At 41.2% G+C, this 18,091-nt stretch overlaps 3 protein-coding genes across 5 annotated transcripts in view; 1 reads left to right on the plus strand and 2 right to left on the minus strand.

Moving 5' to 3' along the window:
* Positions 1–1,033, minus strand: part of CCDC30 (coiled-coil domain containing 30) — a 72,584-nt gene extending 71,551 nt beyond the window's left edge. For all 3 annotated transcript variants that reach the window (XM_070404982.1, XM_070404983.1, XM_070404984.1), the window contains exon 1: positions 719–1,033. In XM_070404982.1, the coding sequence (XP_070261083.1) occupies positions 719–838 (120 nt within the window). In that variant the 5' untranslated portion in view covers positions 839–1,033. The remainder of the gene's footprint in view (positions 1–718) is intronic.
* Positions 1,034–7,163: 6,130 nt separating this feature from the next.
* Positions 7,164–10,814, minus strand: PPCS (phosphopantothenoylcysteine synthetase). The gene is made up of 3 exons (XM_070404985.1): positions 10,183–10,814; positions 9,697–9,800; positions 7,164–8,010 (listed from the first exon to the last, which is right to left on the minus strand). Exons 1-3 carry the CDS (start codon positions 10,688–10,690, stop codon positions 7,687–7,689), a joined length of 936 nt encoding a protein of 311 aa, XP_070261086.1. The 5' UTR covers positions 10,691–10,814; the 3' UTR covers positions 7,164–7,686.
* Positions 10,815–11,158: 344 nt separating this feature from the next.
* The window catches only part of ZMYND12 (zinc finger MYND-type containing 12), a 28,222-nt gene continuing 21,289 nt past the window's right edge, over positions 11,159–18,091 (plus strand). Inside the window, exon 1 of the mRNA XM_070404987.1 lies at positions 11,159–11,328. Coding sequence (XP_070261088.1) covers positions 11,219–11,328 — 110 coding nt within the window. The 5' untranslated portion in view covers positions 11,159–11,218. The remainder of the gene's footprint in view (positions 11,329–18,091) is intronic.

Here is an 18,091-nt window from a genome sequence, read left to right on the forward strand (position 1 = left end):
CAAAATCGGTCAACAATGACTCAAAATGCCAGATCCAACTGGACATGTTTCTGTGGTTTTTTTTTTATATATGATCTCTCTATATCTGTTCACTCCTGTTTTGAAAGTAATTCTTTTCCCTGTTCTATGATGTCACTTCCTCTTGTTTTTACTCTTATCTCTCCAGGCTTTCTTTGTCTGTGTTCATCTGGGCCCCTCTTCTTCCACAGACCCTTCAAATGCGGCCATTTCTAAAAACCCTGCCTATGGCTCTCTGATCTTCTCACTATCATGATTAATAGCTTGGGCATGGAAATCTGACATACCTTGGTTCAAACCCTAGCTCTACCACTTTCTAGCTGTGTGATTTATACAAGTAATATAATTTCTTTACATTTTGATTTCCCTAAAAAAATGGATATAATAGTAATAACTAAGTCATTGGCCTGTTAAGAGGATTACATAATCCATCTCTGCTAAGCTCCAGATCTATCTAGAAAAAGTGGCAAGAAACAGAAACACACTGAAGTTAGAACAAATACAAGTGCATGTGGCAGAGACTGCCAGCTGTCCTTCAATATTTATTCATCCCCTTTTCCACAAAGACATATAATTTTCTGTCCAATCACACAGCTGCCTGCCTTACTCTTAGATACAGCCTTATAACTAAATTCTGACCAATGAGATGTAAATACAGTTGTGTGACACCTCTAGGAGTGTACTTAAAGGAACAGGATACCCTCTTTCTCACTCCTTCCTCCTCTCTACTGGCTGGAATGCAGACAAGATGCTTGAAGCTGGAGCAGCCATCCTGGACACCATGAGGGGAAGCCACATGCCCCGGATGAAACACTATCATGAGAGAAGAAATCTGAATCTTGAACTATTCCAAGATGCTGTCCTAACAGTTCTGGACTGCTCTCTTCTTGACTTTTATGTGAGAGAAATAAATTTCTACCTTTTAAAAGTCATCATTATTTTTGATCTTTCTGTCCTTCACAGCCAACCAATCTCAACTACCAAAAGAATAAGATACAAGGGCACATGCAGCAAACTAAACATGGCTACATTGGAACTGGACAGACATTACTAGTCTATCTTGATCTATGAGGTCCTTCATCTCTGGGTTTTTCTGTGAACCAGCCTTATTAAATTGCTTCTCTATAAGGCTTCTCTATAAATTGCTTCTCTATAAGGCTGGATTTTCTCTGCTTGCTCCTCTGCAACAATGAAAACAGCCATTCAGATCCTAAATCTATGTGACTTTTCAGATTGTCATTTCCATTCTTTTTCTCTTAGTTCAAATTTATGAAAAAGAGAAAAATTTTAGTTGCTCACCCAATGAATTTGTGACCTCCCTCTCTGAAGTTAGCTGCATAATCCTCAGTCAGTTGTGGCTGGAAAGGGTTGGAAGTAGTAGTACAAATCCTTGCCACAAAGCAAGGATTCGTGGAGAGGTACAAGTTTCAGAAGGAGAATGCAGGCTAGAAAAGCAATATAAAATTAGTCAACTATTTAAGACCAATGCATATCCATTGTCTAGAGAACAACTCAGTTTGAATAATCCATTCTTTCTCTTACACCTGTTCCTCCTTCTGCTTTCCATAGTTAATAAAACCACCATCAGCATGGTTTCCAAAGCCAGAAATTCTTGGTCCCTCCTGCTTATTTATTTATATCACTCTCATGTACAGCCAGTCCCTGAATTTGTAGATTTAATCTCTTTTTATCATCTTCTAATTCATCCTCTCCATGTCTACAATTGCTGTCTTCATTTAGGCTCTCCTCACTATTTGCCCAGTTTGGTGTAATAGCATCCTTAACTGATTTCCCTGTTGCCAGGCTGGCTCCCATCCAATCTGTATTCCACAGAGCTCTCAGACTGATCTTTCTGAATGCAAGTCACTTGCTGCTTAACATTCCCTTTGCTTTCAGGAAGATTCAAACCCCTTAACTTGGCACCAGAGATTCTTCACAATCTGACTCCTGCCTGTCTCTCCAGTCTTATCTTCTGCCACAGCTGACATTAGCTCCTCATGCAGTGTACTTATGGATCCCCATCATGCTGCTTATGTTCCCAGGACTCTGAATATTTGCCTACCTTTGACTGCTCTGCTATGACATCTCAGAACTAATATTTTTTCCAGTGGACTTATTGAGGCCCAATGGTTGAGTAAGTGGAAAATCCTAAAAAATCAGATCTTGAGATAATACAAATTCAGTCTTTGAATTATAAATGCTCTGCCATTTAAACTGTGTCTAAAATTGCCCACATAACAAAGTATGCAAATATACTATTCTTTACAAAGTAGATCCTGAATAAGTGCTCATTAAGTATCTTAAAAGTCCACTCTTTGAAAAGAAGCACATCCTATAGTGTTTGGGGACATTCAGAAACTTCTAGATGTAAAGAATGAGGTGCTAAAGCTGTCAAAGAAAACTGAGACAGAATTTTAAGTGAGAAGAGAGCAAGGAGAGTGGGTGAAGAGTCGTTCCTACTTGTTCTTATTTCTCCTATAGCAGATGCCCTCCAGAAGCCAGGACCATACTTCATACTACAACGCATCTTTTGGCTCTGAGCAAAGGATGAGCTTTGGTCTTTTGAGTGGCACAGAGAACAAAGTAAATAGCATGGCCACAAAGAAGGGAAATATCCAGTCAGGTTATTCACCCTAATCCTTCTTTCTCTCTTCTACACAAATATATTTTAAAAATGTAAAGACATCGTACAGACTATATATAATACACAGTCTTTTCCTTTTCAATTCTCAAATAAATGAGAAAAATGAGGTTTTAAAGTAAAAAACAATGTATCAATGCTTAAAATATAAAATTAAGCAAAAAATTAAGGCATAATGCACACTATACTAATAACTATGTAAAAATGTACATGCATGAGCAAGGGCTGACATAACAAAAAATGAACTGCTGACATGTTAGGACAGGGTTTCTCAGCCTTGGCACTACTCACATCTTGGGCTGGTTAATTCTTTATTGTGTGGGATGTGTCGCAGCAACCTTGTCCTCTATCAACTAGGTCCCAGTAGCATATCTCCAGTTGTGACAACTACAAATGTCTCTTTATGTTACCAAATGTCTCCTGGGAGGCAAAACTGCCCTACAAGTTTGGAACTACTGTACTAGGGTGAGAGAAAAAAAATTTAATTATGTTTACATGGCCATAATAATATTTGTCCAGTATATACATATTGGATGGGGAAAGGAAAGCTCCTTATAATACAATATCTAACAGCCCTTTTTTTTTCAAGAGTCAGAATTTATTCAGTTCTCATTTAATGCAAAAAAATGAAGAGGCTACAGAACTTGTTTTTCTTTTCCAATCTATTATTGAAGAGAAAGGTGAATTTCTCAGTCAGTATTTGGAAACCTGACCTGGCATCAAGCATGAGATATCACAAATAACTGCTGTAATCGGCCTGAGAAATAAAAATATCCAAACCATTCTAGCCCCAAAATACCTGTTAAAAATGTACACTTTACATATCTTCAAAGTAGGTTTACATTTTTAATCTGACTGCCAAAGAAATGGTAAGACTCGATAAGGAACACATACTTTAAGACAAAGTTTTCCAAGGTAAAACACAAATGCATTGGATATAAATGAATCTTATTCTATTTTTAAGGCCTCCTGTTCCAGTCTTTTTAGGATTATTAGTCTGCCTCTTGCCAAAAATATTTATTTTCAATCATTCCTCCTCATTGTTTTTGTTTCTTGGCTCACCTCACAAAGAATGTTTTCTGATCAAGAAACTGACATGAAGAGGAGCCATAAGAACTGTTTCAAGCATCTTCTTTCCAAAAATTCTATCATATCGAGGTGTTGGGTTCCTATGGCTTAAAGTTGGAATCCTGTTACATGATCATTCTGAATGATCTTGTCACATGCATGAATACATCACTAAAATATATGCCCAATGAAGCATTCACTTAGACAAGGAACAATCTTTCTTTATATAAGTCTGAGATGGACCCCAAACTGCATTTTGATTTTTCCCTCTCCATTTTCAAAACACACTAGGCTTGTAGTAATTACTATTTGTATTGACCAATGTGCGCTTCTAGTCTCTAGTTTACCCAAGACAAAAAGCTTTCCATAGTGAAACAGAGAAAATCTTCCAAATGATTCCTGCGCTGGAGAACGTGAAATATTTAGCTACCCAAAGTACTATGGCAGACAAACAGGAGAGGGCCTGTAGATGACAGAGGTGGTGGAGATGAATGGGCACTCAGTGAGGTGCAGCGTGAACAAGAAAGGGTGAAAATGGCCATGGAAGGAGCAGGATGAGAAAACTGGCGCTCAGGGTGATGAGAGAAGTAGGTGAGATTGTAGCTTGAAAGGCAGAAGGTTAACTGACTTGATGATGTCTGATGTTGAGGATACAAAAGGCCTCCAGAGCTCCAGCGGGAATTAAGGTTCTGCGTGGCGAACACAGGGCAACAAAGTAGAAAACGGCAGTTCTTTGTTCACAACCCGGGAAAGCCGTGGCTCGGTGGACTTTGTTAATAAATGGCCGCGAGCTTCAGAATCTTTGCCTGAAAAGTGAGAAATGGAACGCCTACCTAACTGGGGGTGTTCTAAGCCCTCTCTAAATAAGAGCGGCACCCTAATTCTAAGTGCCCGTGGCTGTCGGGGCCCAGAGGCTTAAGAATCCTAAGACAGAATCACTCAAGCCCATGGCTAGAAAGGCCGAGCCCGGGAGAGGCTTTGCTCCTGTAGTTTCGAGCCATACTGGGGAGAGAGGCGGGAAAGACCTGGCATGTGGGAAAGAGCGGAGAACAGGTGCTTTCCTCCTCGGGGCTGCGGCGGGAACCTCAGAAAGCAGGCCGGAAATTGTCTTCTGACGGCGCGTTGAGGGTCCCGGGTCGTTTCGCTCCACAGACGCTCCGCAACGAGGGACAGGTGCCTTCAGAGTCCCGGGCGTCATAGCAACCGCGCCAGCCGCAGAGACGCCAAGGCGTTCTTCCGGTGGGAACTATAGAGACGACGCGCTCCATTGGCTCAGGGGCTGTTCTTCCTGCGGAGACCAGCGTTACGGTGCACACCATTGGCCTTTAGGTCGTGGGGCGGGACTTTTCTGGCAGGAACGGTGGTATGGCTCTTTGCTTAGGCTTCGTAGTAACCATGGTAACGTCACGGTGCGCGTTTGCAACTTAGAGGGTACTTTTTGTCACCAGGCATTTATAGTTCTCAAACAGCTTCTCTCCAGGCCTTATCTAGAGCCCCGGCATAATGACCTTGGATTTATTTTTCTAGAAGTAACTTCATTCTTAAAAGGGAGAGGGTGCTACGCTAGGAGTCATGAATTTTAGGCCTAGATCTGTAACTAACTACCTGGGGCACCTAAAATAAATCACATTTTGGAGCCAACTTATTATTGTCAAAATGAAGACACCGAAAAAAAAAAAAAAATCCTAAGCACTGAAATTCGGTTTAGGTAACTCATTCCTCCACCTATGTAATGCAAAATAAAAATTTCTAAATGACATACAATTTAACACAAGCTCAATTTATATAATCTTTATTTAAATGTTTTTATTGTAAGATTCCAGTTAGTTAAAGCTCAATTTTACTCATGTTTACAGGGCTTTTCTGGTATCCCGAACACGTACTTACATTTTTAAATCTTATTCTAGTTTCCCATAGGATCCTTTCCAAAAGCTCTGCCAGTTCTACATGTATTATCAGGACGGATTTTATCTCCTACTTTCTAGAACTGCTTCAACCTCTACCCCTGGCACCAGAGCCCTTAGAAGTTCTTTTCTCTCACCTGAAATGCTCACCACCATCACCTCAAGCCCACTTACATTCTATGTCAGTTCAAGTGTCACTTCCTCAAGGAAGCATTCCTTGGTTTTCCAGTCTAGATCAGTCTTTCTCATTTGCTCACTGAGAAATCATGTTCCTTTTCATTATTTCTTTATTTTGCTCACTTCCATTTGCTATTGGTATTTTTTCCCCCCAAACTCTTAGAATTTTAACATGTGTAAATACTGTTTAAGTGTTTGGAATGGAGACTAAACAGAATTACAAAACACTTTAAATAACTCCATGGAGAGAAGTGGTGGTTGTTTCAAGCATAAACAAGATAGGAAATGGTTTCCAAGAGAAGTAATCATTAAGATAAAAACATTAAGATTACTTCTAGTTTTAATTCCATTTATCCTCATTGTATATACAAAGATGATGACAGCCATCATCTGCATAAAGCTATAGATGTAGGGAAGAAAATCAGTCTTTTACTTCCTATCACTTCAGTATTGCAGCCATTGCTGACAGAACTATTGCTTTTAAGGTTTTCCCCATTGGACCTAAAGTTAATGAAAAAATTTTGTTCAATGGGACTGCTGCTGATTACTGGTTATTTTTCCTCTGCTCAAGGTCACACTTCCGAATTAATGAACTATTTCAGTGCATCTTGGCACTTCTGTTCAAATCTTTTCAACTAAAGTTTGTTGTACCTCTATTATCAGTCACATTGGGCTACTCTTCCCAAGTCAGTCCATAAAACATCACCAATTACATTTTAAATCAAATATTTGTGTGAAGCACAGTACATGCTTCTACCTAGCTGTTAATGGTAGTTTTCCAAATTGTACTCTGGACCATCGTACGAATCATTTAGGGGATTTTTCTGGACTACATTTCTTGTGCCAGGACAGCCAGTGCTTTGAAAACTTCTCAAGGATTCAAGGATCCAGCAAGACACCAGCCCAATACTGCCTTACTAAGTGAAGAAAACAATTGCAACCACTTATTGAGTGTAAATTATGTTCCAGGCACGAGGCAAATGCTTTATCTTGTTTTACTTAATCCTCACAACAAATGGCATTGTTTTCCAGAGATTATCTCCATTTTATAGATGAGAAAATGGAAATTAAGTCAGGTGTCTGAATTTATTGAGCTAACAGGTAGTATAGCTTGGAGAGGTCAAACCTGGCTAAGATGACTCCAAAGCCTATACACTTTACCACACTGTAATGCTTCCCCAAGGGTAGAGATAATCAATTGGCCCCTGCCTGGTTCCAGGTGGAAGCCCAGGTTCTCTCCCTGAAGAGCAGTCCTAAAATACTCGTTATTCCTCAGGCAACCTATCTTCAGGGAAGTGTCCTCTCCTACTCCCATCTTTGATAAATCCCCAAAGAACCACATCCTTTCCACAATCTCAACTTTTGGGCACACACTTTATTGCACTTAATTTTTTATATATCCATTTCCCAAACTAGACATGTTTATTCATCTTGTTAATCCTCATAATCATTAAGGCCTACCACATAGTAGGCATCAACAACTGATCTTCAAAGCATGGCCATTCATGAAACCATAATCCTCTTTATAGTGAAGATGGTTGATATTCAGGCCCCACATGTATATTTTAAGGAATATAATTCCCAATAAGCTCTTTTTTTTAAAGGGTGAGAAACAGCTCATGCTCATTTTAAAATCAAGATGACATCCAGGTGAATGTGTCAGGTGGGTAAGTCATAATTGTTTTGCTTTTGTTTTCATTTTTAATGGGTATTGACCTTTAAAAGACAAATAGCAAACCATATTCACCTGCACACCACTCACTGCTTTTTCCCTCCATTTTCTCTGTCTTTATGAAAGCAAAGGACTTATTCTAGTTCTCACCATCTGTAAGAGCCCTGGTCCACTGAACAATTCTTGACCCTATAGTTATTGACCCTTCAATTTTTGTCTTGTATAAAAGCTGTGTGTCGGGACTGCAGATCATCCACTATCTTCTCTTCTATTTCCATGCCTTTTTCTATTTCTTCCTCTGATAGCAATAACTTAGTTTCTGAGTCTTTGGTTATAATAACCACAAAGGACCGTTGTGACTCGAGGATATTAGCCACCACCACTTGATGTCGATACATTTCCAAAGCATTCCGTGCACGGTCAATTATGATAGAGGGATTAGTCTCCAACTTAAAGGAAATTATAAATGCTTTGGGAGCCCAGTCTTTAACCAAAGGAGAAAGCATTTTTGGCACCATCTTCATTGTTATCTGTGTTGGAAAAAGAAAAGCTTAATAAGCAAACGAAGGTCACCACCTACCAGGTCAATCTCATGGGAAACTAAGGAAGCAGGAGCTCAGATTTTTGACTATGTCAATTTAAGTGGGACTTCTCATTGTCAAACTTTTCAAAGCATATGAGATGCTTAGCTTAAAAGCCTTGGCTCTGTAGGGTTCATAAGGATGCCTAATTTCAAAGCTTCATACATATTCTATGGGCAAACCATATATAATGAATCAGTCCTACTCTGCCATACGCTTCGCCATTAACAGAACCCCACAGAACAGCATTACACTTTCTCAAAACATCTCCCTTTATTGTTTAAGCCAAACCCCCATGTAAGCAAATAATCTACTCATGCAAAAGTTACTTTGGCAGAAGCTCAAATAAAGTTGGGTTTTTAAGCCTCAGCCTAAAATATTTCTTGCACTGACAGAATAGCTATTCCATTTTAAAACTGTCACTTGTAACACATCTTAGCACTTATAACTGATTTTCTTTATTTTCATTTGATCACAACGTCTACTATACCATTCTCAATCCCTTCTAAAAAGAATGTTGAGTTGTTTTGTGCATTTCCAAGATAGAACTAAAAAATAAAAGATAAACTAAAGCTCCCATAATTTAAATAGCATGACATCACAAATTATCAGGTTTTCCCCTCAAAAAATTATAAAGTGTGATAGGGATCATATACCCCGTTCTCCACTTTTTCTCCTTAGCATTTATCACTACCTAACATAGCACTGTCTCCTCTACAGAGTATAAGCAACACAAAGACACAGTGTATTTCTTTCCCCTGTTTTACCTCCAGGTCCTACAACAGTGCCTGGCATATAGTTGGTACTCAATAAATAAACATTTGTTGAAGAAACAAATGAATTATCCTACAAAGTCAGTAAGTGCCTCACAGGTGGAGTTTCTCTTATTTAAATTCTATTTGTATCATCCAGTAAATGACTAAACTTCCTCAGATTACAAGAAAACAGATTACCTCCTATCTCAATCACCCTACTACACTCCCTATACCTCCTCCTTAAACTACAGCAATAGCCCCCATCTAATCAACCCTTGCCTCTCTCTCTAATTCACCTTTCAAACTCATGCCATAACATTCTCAAACAAAAACACTCTCATTCTCCTACTTATGTTTCCCTTGGCGCCACAGGATAAAAAGTCCTAACTCCTTAAAAAGGAATAGAAAGTCTTCTATGAATTAAGCTGCTTCTTCTGCTCTCCATTCCCACCACTCTCCCTGCTCTTTGGCCGTATCGAACAACTTCAGTTCATAGTCACTGCCCATCCCCAAACTCCAGTTGTGTACTCTATCTGGAATGACCTTCCCCACTTTGGTATACCCTCTGCTCATCTTTTAAATCTCAGTTCAAGTTATCTCTAGAAAGCCTTCCCGGACTTCCCAAGATTCAATCACCCCCTGCTTTGGCTTCACTCTGTATGTTCCTCTCCTAGAACACTTATCCCTCTGTATTGTAATTATGTCTGCGTCCCGGCCCCTCACTACATTGTGAGGTCCTTGAGGTTTGAGAACGGTGTCTTACTCATTTCCATATCCCTAGTGCCTAGTTTGTATGAAATGCAGAAAGGCCGTCTCCAGATCAGGTTAACCCAAAATTGATTACAAGGGATCAGATTTCTGGAAGAGCAGCGCCCATCACCTGCAGTGGGCCCCCAGATGACTGGATCTTGTGTTCAGGCATTTCAGAGACAGGAACATAGAAATCTGACACGGCCGCGGCCAGGTAAAACATCGCAGAGGGGCCTGCAAAGAGAAGCAGAGGGTGTAATACATCGGAAAGGTGTATAGGATCAGGTCCTTTTCACCTCGGGTTCCCCTGCTGTGAGACCTGTGGGTTCTGAGGGTGTAAGCAGTGGTTTTCAACCTTCTGGCCCTTTAAAGACAGTTCCTCATGTTGTGACCCAACCATAAAATTATTTTCGTTGCTACTTCACAGCTGTAATGTTGCTACTGTTATGAATCATAATGTAAATATCTGATATGCAGGATGGTCTTAGGCGACCCCTGTGAAAGGGTCGTTCGACCTCCAAAGGGGTCGCGACCCACAGGTTGAGAACCGCTGGTAGGGGGTGTCTAGGGAGAAAGGCACGCCTCCCGGGAACCGATGGATTCCTAAGGCACGCACCTAGCGGATTGAGCGCCTGGGCCGCAGCCTGCAGCAGATGCAAATAGTCCGCCAAAGTGGTGAACTCTATCGCCAGGAAGGTGCCGGCGGCCACCGCTTCCTGGTAGCGCCTCAGAGCCGCCGCGAAGCCCGGGAGCGCCTTCTCCTCGACCTCCAGGCTCAGTAAGCCCGAAGTGGCCGGGCTGGTGGGCCGCAGCGCTGACAGCCAGGTCTGGGGAGGGAAGCGGTGGGCAAAGGGGAAGGCAGAGCGGGCGCGGTGGAGGAACAAGACCCCGTAGCCCGCCGCCAGGAAGACCTCGGCCGAGGTGGCCCCGCGCCGCCCGCTGCTGAAGTTGTCCAGGAAGCGCACTGCCCGAGCTTCCAGCGGGACCTTGGTGCCGCCGGACGTCACCAGCACTACCCGCCGTCCCTGCGCGCCCAGCCGGGCGGCGAAGCGAGCCATCACCTCGGCCCAGCGCGCAGCACCGGCGGGCTGGGGGAACTCGGCGACCAGGTCCACTTCCGCCATGAATCCCAGCGCTCCCCCGCGCCTGCGCACGCTCCCGGCCGCCGGCGCCGGCCCCCGGCCCGACCTGGCCTGCGCGCAACCGCAATCTGAGGGGCGGTGCCCGCCCTAGATTTCTCCACGTCGGGAAAGGCGTGCTGGTTCTGCTTCACAGCCCGGCGGAACTGGCACTGAGCAGACGCGCGTCTCTTCCCCCATTGCCTAGTCTGGGTAAAGAACTGGACATGTTTGCCCCTTACCGGCCACTGTATAGGCCTTTCTGCACTTGCACTCCACTGGAGTGAGACTGCGCGGCCATTTAACTGACAGGTTGGGGTTTGTGTGTGGGAGTGATGGCTGTCTTTTGTTTTTTGGCTTTTTTAACCTCAAACACGCTCCGGGTGTTAGCCAAGCCACGCCCTCCCCCTGTCCTTGAAAGGCCGGGAACCAGGTGGCCCCGTGGTGTTCACGTGACACCGTGGTCACGTGACACCGGCGTCCAGCGTCTTCTCGCTAGGCAACCGTCCTAGAGCCTGAACCCGCTGCTGCAACATGAACAAGATCTACCAACTGGCGGTGCCCAAGGGGCGCCGGATCTGCTGTGAAGTGTGCGAAGCTCCAGCCGAGCGGGTGTGCGCGGCCTGCACAGTCACTTATTACTGGTAGGCCCTGAAATGTGGCTCCTAGGCGACCCGATGCCCTCTCCCCCAATCACCCCCCTGGGCCTGGGTGCGTCGAGGCGGTTCCAAGACAGGTCTCTAAGACTTCGGTGCCTCGTTTTCATCCTTTTCTACTCCATCATTCACCAGCAGATGTTTTGTTGAGCGCCTACTGTGCGCTATGCACTGTTCTGCGTGCTGAAGTCACTGAGGGAACTCGGCAGACCTTGTCCCTCAAAGGGCTAGTGACATTTTCACTGCGACCTACCGATATGTAAACAAACAAAACAAGATGGTTTCCCAGAGTGATAAATGTCATAAAGTCAAAGGAAAGGCGATGGGAGGTCGGGCAGATTGCCTCTCTGAGGGCAGACCCTTGATCTGAAAGTAAAGTAGGAGCAGCCTGCCATGGAAATGGCTGGGGGAAGAGTGGAACAGTAAGGCCCTGAGGGAGGGAAGAATTGGCCGTGTTTGAGGAATAGAAAGAAGGCTATTTGGCCCTGGCGGGTGTGGCTCTGTTGGTTAAGCGTCCTCCCATGTACCCAGAGGTCACCAATGCGATTCCCTGGCAGAACACGTGCCCAAGTTGCTGCCTCCATCCTGTGGGGGGCGTGCAGGAGGCAGCCCATGGATGTTTCTCTCCCACCCATGTTTCTCTCTCCCTCTCCCTTCCTCTCTAAAATCATTACAAACATATTTTTAAAAAGAAAAAGGCAGAAAGCAGGCTATTTGGTGCACAGCCAGCATAGTAAGGGTATGGGGAGGGTGGTACTGGATGAGATCAGTTTTCAATTATTCAGTGTAACATCCTTTGACCTTTGCTTTAGAGGAGACCCTATTTTGGGCCTGAGATAAAACAACTAGGTTGCTGACTTCCAGAAACCTAGGTCAGAGCAGACGAACTTGTTTAAAAAGAAAGTCATTCTGATACAAGTGTTGTCATTCAAGGTGTGCTCTTCCCTGGGACTTCTAAGGATGGAGGCAGTGATTGGGTTAGTATCTGGACAGGTTCTCTGAAGAAGTAACATTTGAGCCGAGTCTTGAAATTTTAGTAGGAAATTGCTAGGTGAATGAACAGTGAAGAAGGAAGTGTAGGACGCTGACATCCAGGACTGCCTGGGTGAAGGGTGAAAGAACAGAGTTTATTGAGAGCTGGGTAAATAAGGTAGTAGTGGAGGGAGCAATCACTGATTTTTAAATTTCGGTCCATGACCCTTTAGCAGATTATGAGTAAGTCCCAACCAGCATTTTAAGAAAATAATAGAATAAAAATCATTAGAGTGATCCTACTTGAACTGTCTCTTGAAACTTTTAGTGTTCTTATGTGGATATGTGTGTTTGTACTGGAAAGATAGATGGAACACTATCAACATTAAGAACTTTTATGCATCAGAAAATACTAAGAAAAAGGGGAAAAGAGCCTACAGAATGAGAAAAAAAATATTTGCAAGTCTGATAAGGACCTGGTATCCACAACACATAAAGAACTCTTAAAACTCAACAATAAGAAGACAAAAGACCCTGTTAAAAAGATTTTAAATCTAATCAGCAGGTGAGTAGATTAAAAAACTGTGGTACCATGCTGCTGTAAAAAAGAAGGAACTCTTACCATTTGCAACAGCATGGATGGACCTGGAGAGCATTATGCTAAGTGAAATAAGCCAGTCGAAGAAAGATAAATACCACATGATCTCACTCATTTGAGAAATATAATGAACAACATAAACTGATGAACAAAAATAGATCCAGAGACAAGATCAACCAAAGGACTTGTATGCATGCATATACTAGTAAGCATAACTCATGGGCACAGGCAGTAGGAGGGTGAGGGCATGTGCTGGAGGGTGGGAATGGCCAGGGAGAGGTCAATGGGGGAAAAATGAGACATATGTAATACTTTAAACAATAATTTTTTAAAAAAGTATATGGTCTCTGTTGCAACTACCCAACTTTGCTATTATAGCAAAAAGGCAGTCACAGGCAAAAATACATAGCACTCTCTCTTCTTCCTTCCTCCTGAGACAACAGAAATACAATAAAGTAGTTTCTTTATAAACTGGGACTGTTATCCTCGAAATGACATAAAGCATTTTAAAGGTTTTTGGGTAGATAATTATTGTAAATAAATCAATAAAAGCACTTAACAGTCAGGATACAGAGTTGGGTCCACAAGGGATTAAATAGGGGCTTGTTGAGTAATTGTGTGACTAATGAAAATATTAACTTACTTAGCTACCCGAACTTTTGTTCCACTGAAAGTATTTGCTATATCTTGCCTTTCTAAATAAAGTGACCTTCATTTAAATATTTGTGAGCTCTCTCCGTATCTATTTCTCTACCCCCTCCAATGCAGGGCCATGCATAAAAAAGGAATTGACTGAGGAAAAAAATTTTCATAGGGTTCACAGTCAAAGAGCTGGTGAGCTAGACAGGTTTTGTTTGGCCATTAACATGGTTTTAAACTGAATTTGAATGTCTTTAGGCAGAGCGTTCATTCTCCAGTTAACCACAGATCCTATTGCTTCCTACTATTGAATATCACTTTACTGTTTGTTTTCCAAATCTTAGCTATGGTAAATTGTGCTGCTATGAACATAGGGGTGAGACCATATACTTTTTAAAGCCTAAAGTATTTACTCTCTGGCCTTTTATAGAAAACTTTGCTGATCCTGCCCTATATTATTGTTATCTATTTTGGATCATTGTTACCTATTTGTATAAATGGAACCAAACAGTTAATATTCTCACATTTAGGTAAAAATGTGTCCTAGGCAATAGAAATGCATTATATGCACATAATAACAGTCTCAAAATATCTGAAACAGTTATATGACAATTATAATTCAGTTTTCTTTTTCTTAAAAAGGTGAATGTGAAAAAAAAGCAATAACTGTGAGAATTAAATGGGGAAATAAATAATTCAGTGATAATACTTAGACACTTCAGTATCCCACTTTCAATAATGAATAGAACAACTAGACCAAAGGTCAGCAAGGAAATATAAACCTTGAACAATGGTATAAACTAACTAGACCTAACAGACATCTATAGAACACCATCCAACAACAACAGAATGCACATTCTTCTCAAGTGCATATAGAATGTTATCCAGGATAGACTATATGTTAGAGCATGAAAACAATTTTCAAATTTACAGGATTGAAATACTACAAGGTATATTCTTCAAATGTTACAGTCATATCTAGCTAGCTAATATTAATAATAAGAAAGGAACAAAGGAGCCCTAACTGGTTTGGCTCAGTGGATAGAGCGTCAGCCTGTGGACTGAAAGGTCCCAGGTTCGATTCCGGCCAAGGGCATGTACCATGGTTGCGGGCACATCCCCAATAGGAGGTGTGCAAGAGGCAGCTGATCGATGTTTCTCTCTCATCGATGTTTCTAACTTTCTACCCCTCTCTCTTCCTCTCTGTAAAAAATCAATAAAATATATATTAAAAAAAAAAAAAAAGAAAGGAGCAAAGGAGAGGCCAGACATTGTAAGCACAGTTGTCTGGGCAGCTTCACCAGGAAGCTGCAATTTTACACTCCCCAGGGAACTACTGGTCCATTCCCTGTAAATCACTGGGAAAGAGTCCAACAAAGGGAGAAATCCTCGCATGTGCAGCGAAGTCAGGGTGACATAAGGAAGGTGTCTGTCAGTCTAACCTGGGAACAAAGATCATTGGCTAGGAGGGTGGACCCAATGCAAGCCTGTGACAATTTGGGAATACATGATCCCCAAAGGAATTCTTTTTCTTGTTCCTCTTGCTTCACCCCTGCGTCCTTGCACTCGCCTATGCTCCCTCCATAGCCATGTGGCCCAGAAGTGGGCCTACGCCAGCAGTCGGACATCCCCTGAGGGATCCCGGCCTGCGAGAGGGCACATGCCAAGCTGAAGGACACTCCCTCACCCCCAGTGCACGAATTTTCATGCACTGGACCCCTAAAATATATATATATGGCATCCAGCTTGGAAAAGGAGTAAAAGTACCTCTATTAACAGATGACACGATCTTATAGTGAAAATCCTAAAGAACCCACACAAAAAACACACCCACCTATTAGAGCTAATAAATGAAAACAGCAAGGTTACAGGACCGCTATGCAAAAATCAGTTGTATTTCTATATGCTAGCCAAGAACAATCTGAAAGTGAGATAAGAAAACCATTCAATTTACAAGAGCATCAAAAAAAAAAAAGGAATGAATTTAACCAAAATAGTATAAGATTTATACACTGAAAACTACAAAATATTGTTGGAAGAAATTAAGACCTAAATAAATGGAAAGGTATTCATAGATTGGAAGACTTAATATTAAGATAACAATACTTCCCAAATTGATGTGCAAATTCAATGCAATTCTTATCAAAATTCCAAGTGCCATTTTGCCAAAATGGACATGCTGATCCTAAAATTCATATGAAAACACAAGGGACCCAGAATAGCCAAAACAGTCTTCAGAAAGAACAAGTGGAAGACACACTTCTCAATTTCAAAATTTACTACAAAGCTATAATAATGAAGAAAGTGTGATACTGGCATAAGGATAGACATGCAGATCAATGGGGCAGAATTAAAAGTCTGGATATAAGCACATACATTTATGATTAATTGATTTTCAAAAAGGTCATCAAGATAATTCATTTGGGAAAAGAATTGTTTCCTCTGTATGGTGCCGGCAAAACTGGGTATCTACATGCAAAAGAATAAATTTGGACCCCTACCTTATGCCACATACAAGGAAGACTAAATGTAAGAGCTAAAAATATAAAACTTTTAGAAGGAAATATATGTTGCAAATCTGTGTGATCTTGGATTAGGCACAGTTCTTAGGTATGACAACAACAGCACAAGAAACCAAAGAAAGATAGATCGAACACTATCAACATTAAGAACTTTTATGCATCAGAAAACACTAAGAAAAGGGGGAAAGAGCCTACAGAATGAGAAAAAAATATTTGCAAGTCTGATAAGGACCTGGTATCCACAACACATAAAGAACTCTTAAAATTCAACAATAAGAAGACAAAAACCCTGTTAAAAAGTGGGCAAAGGATTTGAATAAATAATTCTCCAAGGAAGATATACAAATGGTTAGTAAGCACCTGAAAAGATGCTCGACATGATTAGTGATTGGGAAAACACAATATAAAACCACACTAGGATGGTTATAATACAAAAAGACAAAAAATAACAAGTTTGGTTAGGAAGTGAAGAAAATAGAACCCTCATACATTGCTGGTTGGATTATAAAATAGTACATGCTTGGCCAGCGTGGTTCAATGGTTGAGCATCGACCTATGAACCAGGAGGTCATGGTTGGATTCCCAATGAGGGCTCATGCCCGGGTTGCGGGCTCGATCCCCAGCCAGGGGCATGCAAGAGGTGGCTGATCAATGATTCTCTTTCATCACTGATGTTGCTATCCCTCTTTCCCTTTCCCTTCCTCTCTCTGAAATCAATAATAAAAAAATTAAAACAAAATAAAATGGTACGGCTTCTGTGGAAAACAAATTGGCAGCCCTCAAAAATTTAAACATATAGTTACTATATGACCCAGCAATTCCATTCTTAGTTATATACCCAAGAGAACTGAAAATATTTATTCACACAAAAGCTTAAGCACTAGTGTTCATAGAAGCATTATTCATAATAGCCAAAAAGTGGAAACAACCAAAATGTTCACCCACTAATGAATGTATAAACAAAAAGTGATACATCTATACAATGGAATATTATTCAGTCATAAGAAGGAATAACATTGATGCATGCCACAGCATGACTGAATCTTGAAAGTATACTAAATGAAAGAAGGTAGACACAAAAATCATATAATGTCCGTTCCCTTTTTTATGCAATGTCCAGAATAGGCAAATACAAAGAGAAAGCAGATTAGGGTTCTAGGCATTACATGGGTGGAAGGAAGAATGAGAACTACTATTAGAGTGAATGGAGTTTTCTTTCTGGGTGAAAATGTCCTGGAGTTAGATAGGGAGATGGTTTTATATTGTGAATATATTTTTAAAAAACAACACTGAGTTATACACTTTAAAATTGTAAATTTTGTGATATGTGAATTATATATCAGTTAAAAAATGTAAAAACAAAACAAAACACCATGATTGGAGGAAGGGTCAGATTTGGGTAATAAATTTGGAAGTCATTCATAGAGGCAATTATTTAAGGAGTGGGAGTGGATTTGCTTGTAGAATTTTCCTGCAGTGATGCAAATGTCCTACATCTGTGCTGTCTAATCGAGTGTTTACAAATAATAAATGTGTATGTAAAACAGTCAGAAAAGCTGTATACCAAAATGTCACAGTGCTCCCCTTAGAGAGTTAAGAAACAGCTGGCTTTGGAGTACAGGCTTAGAGCAACTACTTAATCTCTTGGCACCTATGCTTCTTGACCTTTAAAACAGTAATAACAGATTTTGTTCTGTTTTCAAAAGTTAGTTACATGCAAGACCTCCTGCTGCACCACTGGCTTTGGAAGGCATTCACAGTGTGTTCTAAGTAAAAGCACCCACAGGAGCACAGAAGACAATGCAAGGGGTGCTCTCCAGAGTCCTGCAACATGAGGGCACCATGGTAGGAAAGTATCTCCTAGAACAGTGGTCGGCAAACTCAGTCAACAGAGCCAAATATCAACAGTACAACGGTTGAAATTTCTTTTGAGAGCCAAATTTTTAAAACTTAAACTATATAGGTAGGTACATTCAACTTTAAATTCAACTTTAAATTCATGGTTTTCGTCTTCCGTTTT

Source organism: Myotis yumanensis, unplaced genomic scaffold (genome assembly GCF_028538775.1).
Source record: "Myotis yumanensis isolate MYYU_CA2020_CCGP unplaced genomic scaffold, mMyoYum1.0.hap1 SCAF_2, whole genome shotgun sequence".
NCBI lineage: Eukaryota > Metazoa > Chordata > Mammalia > Chiroptera > Vespertilionidae > Myotis > Myotis yumanensis.

Excerpts from the sequence above, each read along its gene's own strand:
- PPCS (XM_070404985.1), bottom strand. The coding sequence starts at position 10,690 with ATGGCGGAAGTGGACCTGGTCGCCGAGTTCCCCCAGCCCGCCGGTGCT. Across the intron at positions 9,801-10,182 it reads CCAGGCGCTCAATCCGCTAG|GCCCCTCTGCGATGTTTTAC; the intron begins GTGCGTGCCTTA and ends TTCTCTTTGCAG. Across the intron at positions 8,011-9,696 it reads CATCTGGGGGCCCACTGCAG|ATAACAATGAAGATGGTGCC; the intron begins GTGATGGGCGCT and ends TTTCCAACACAG.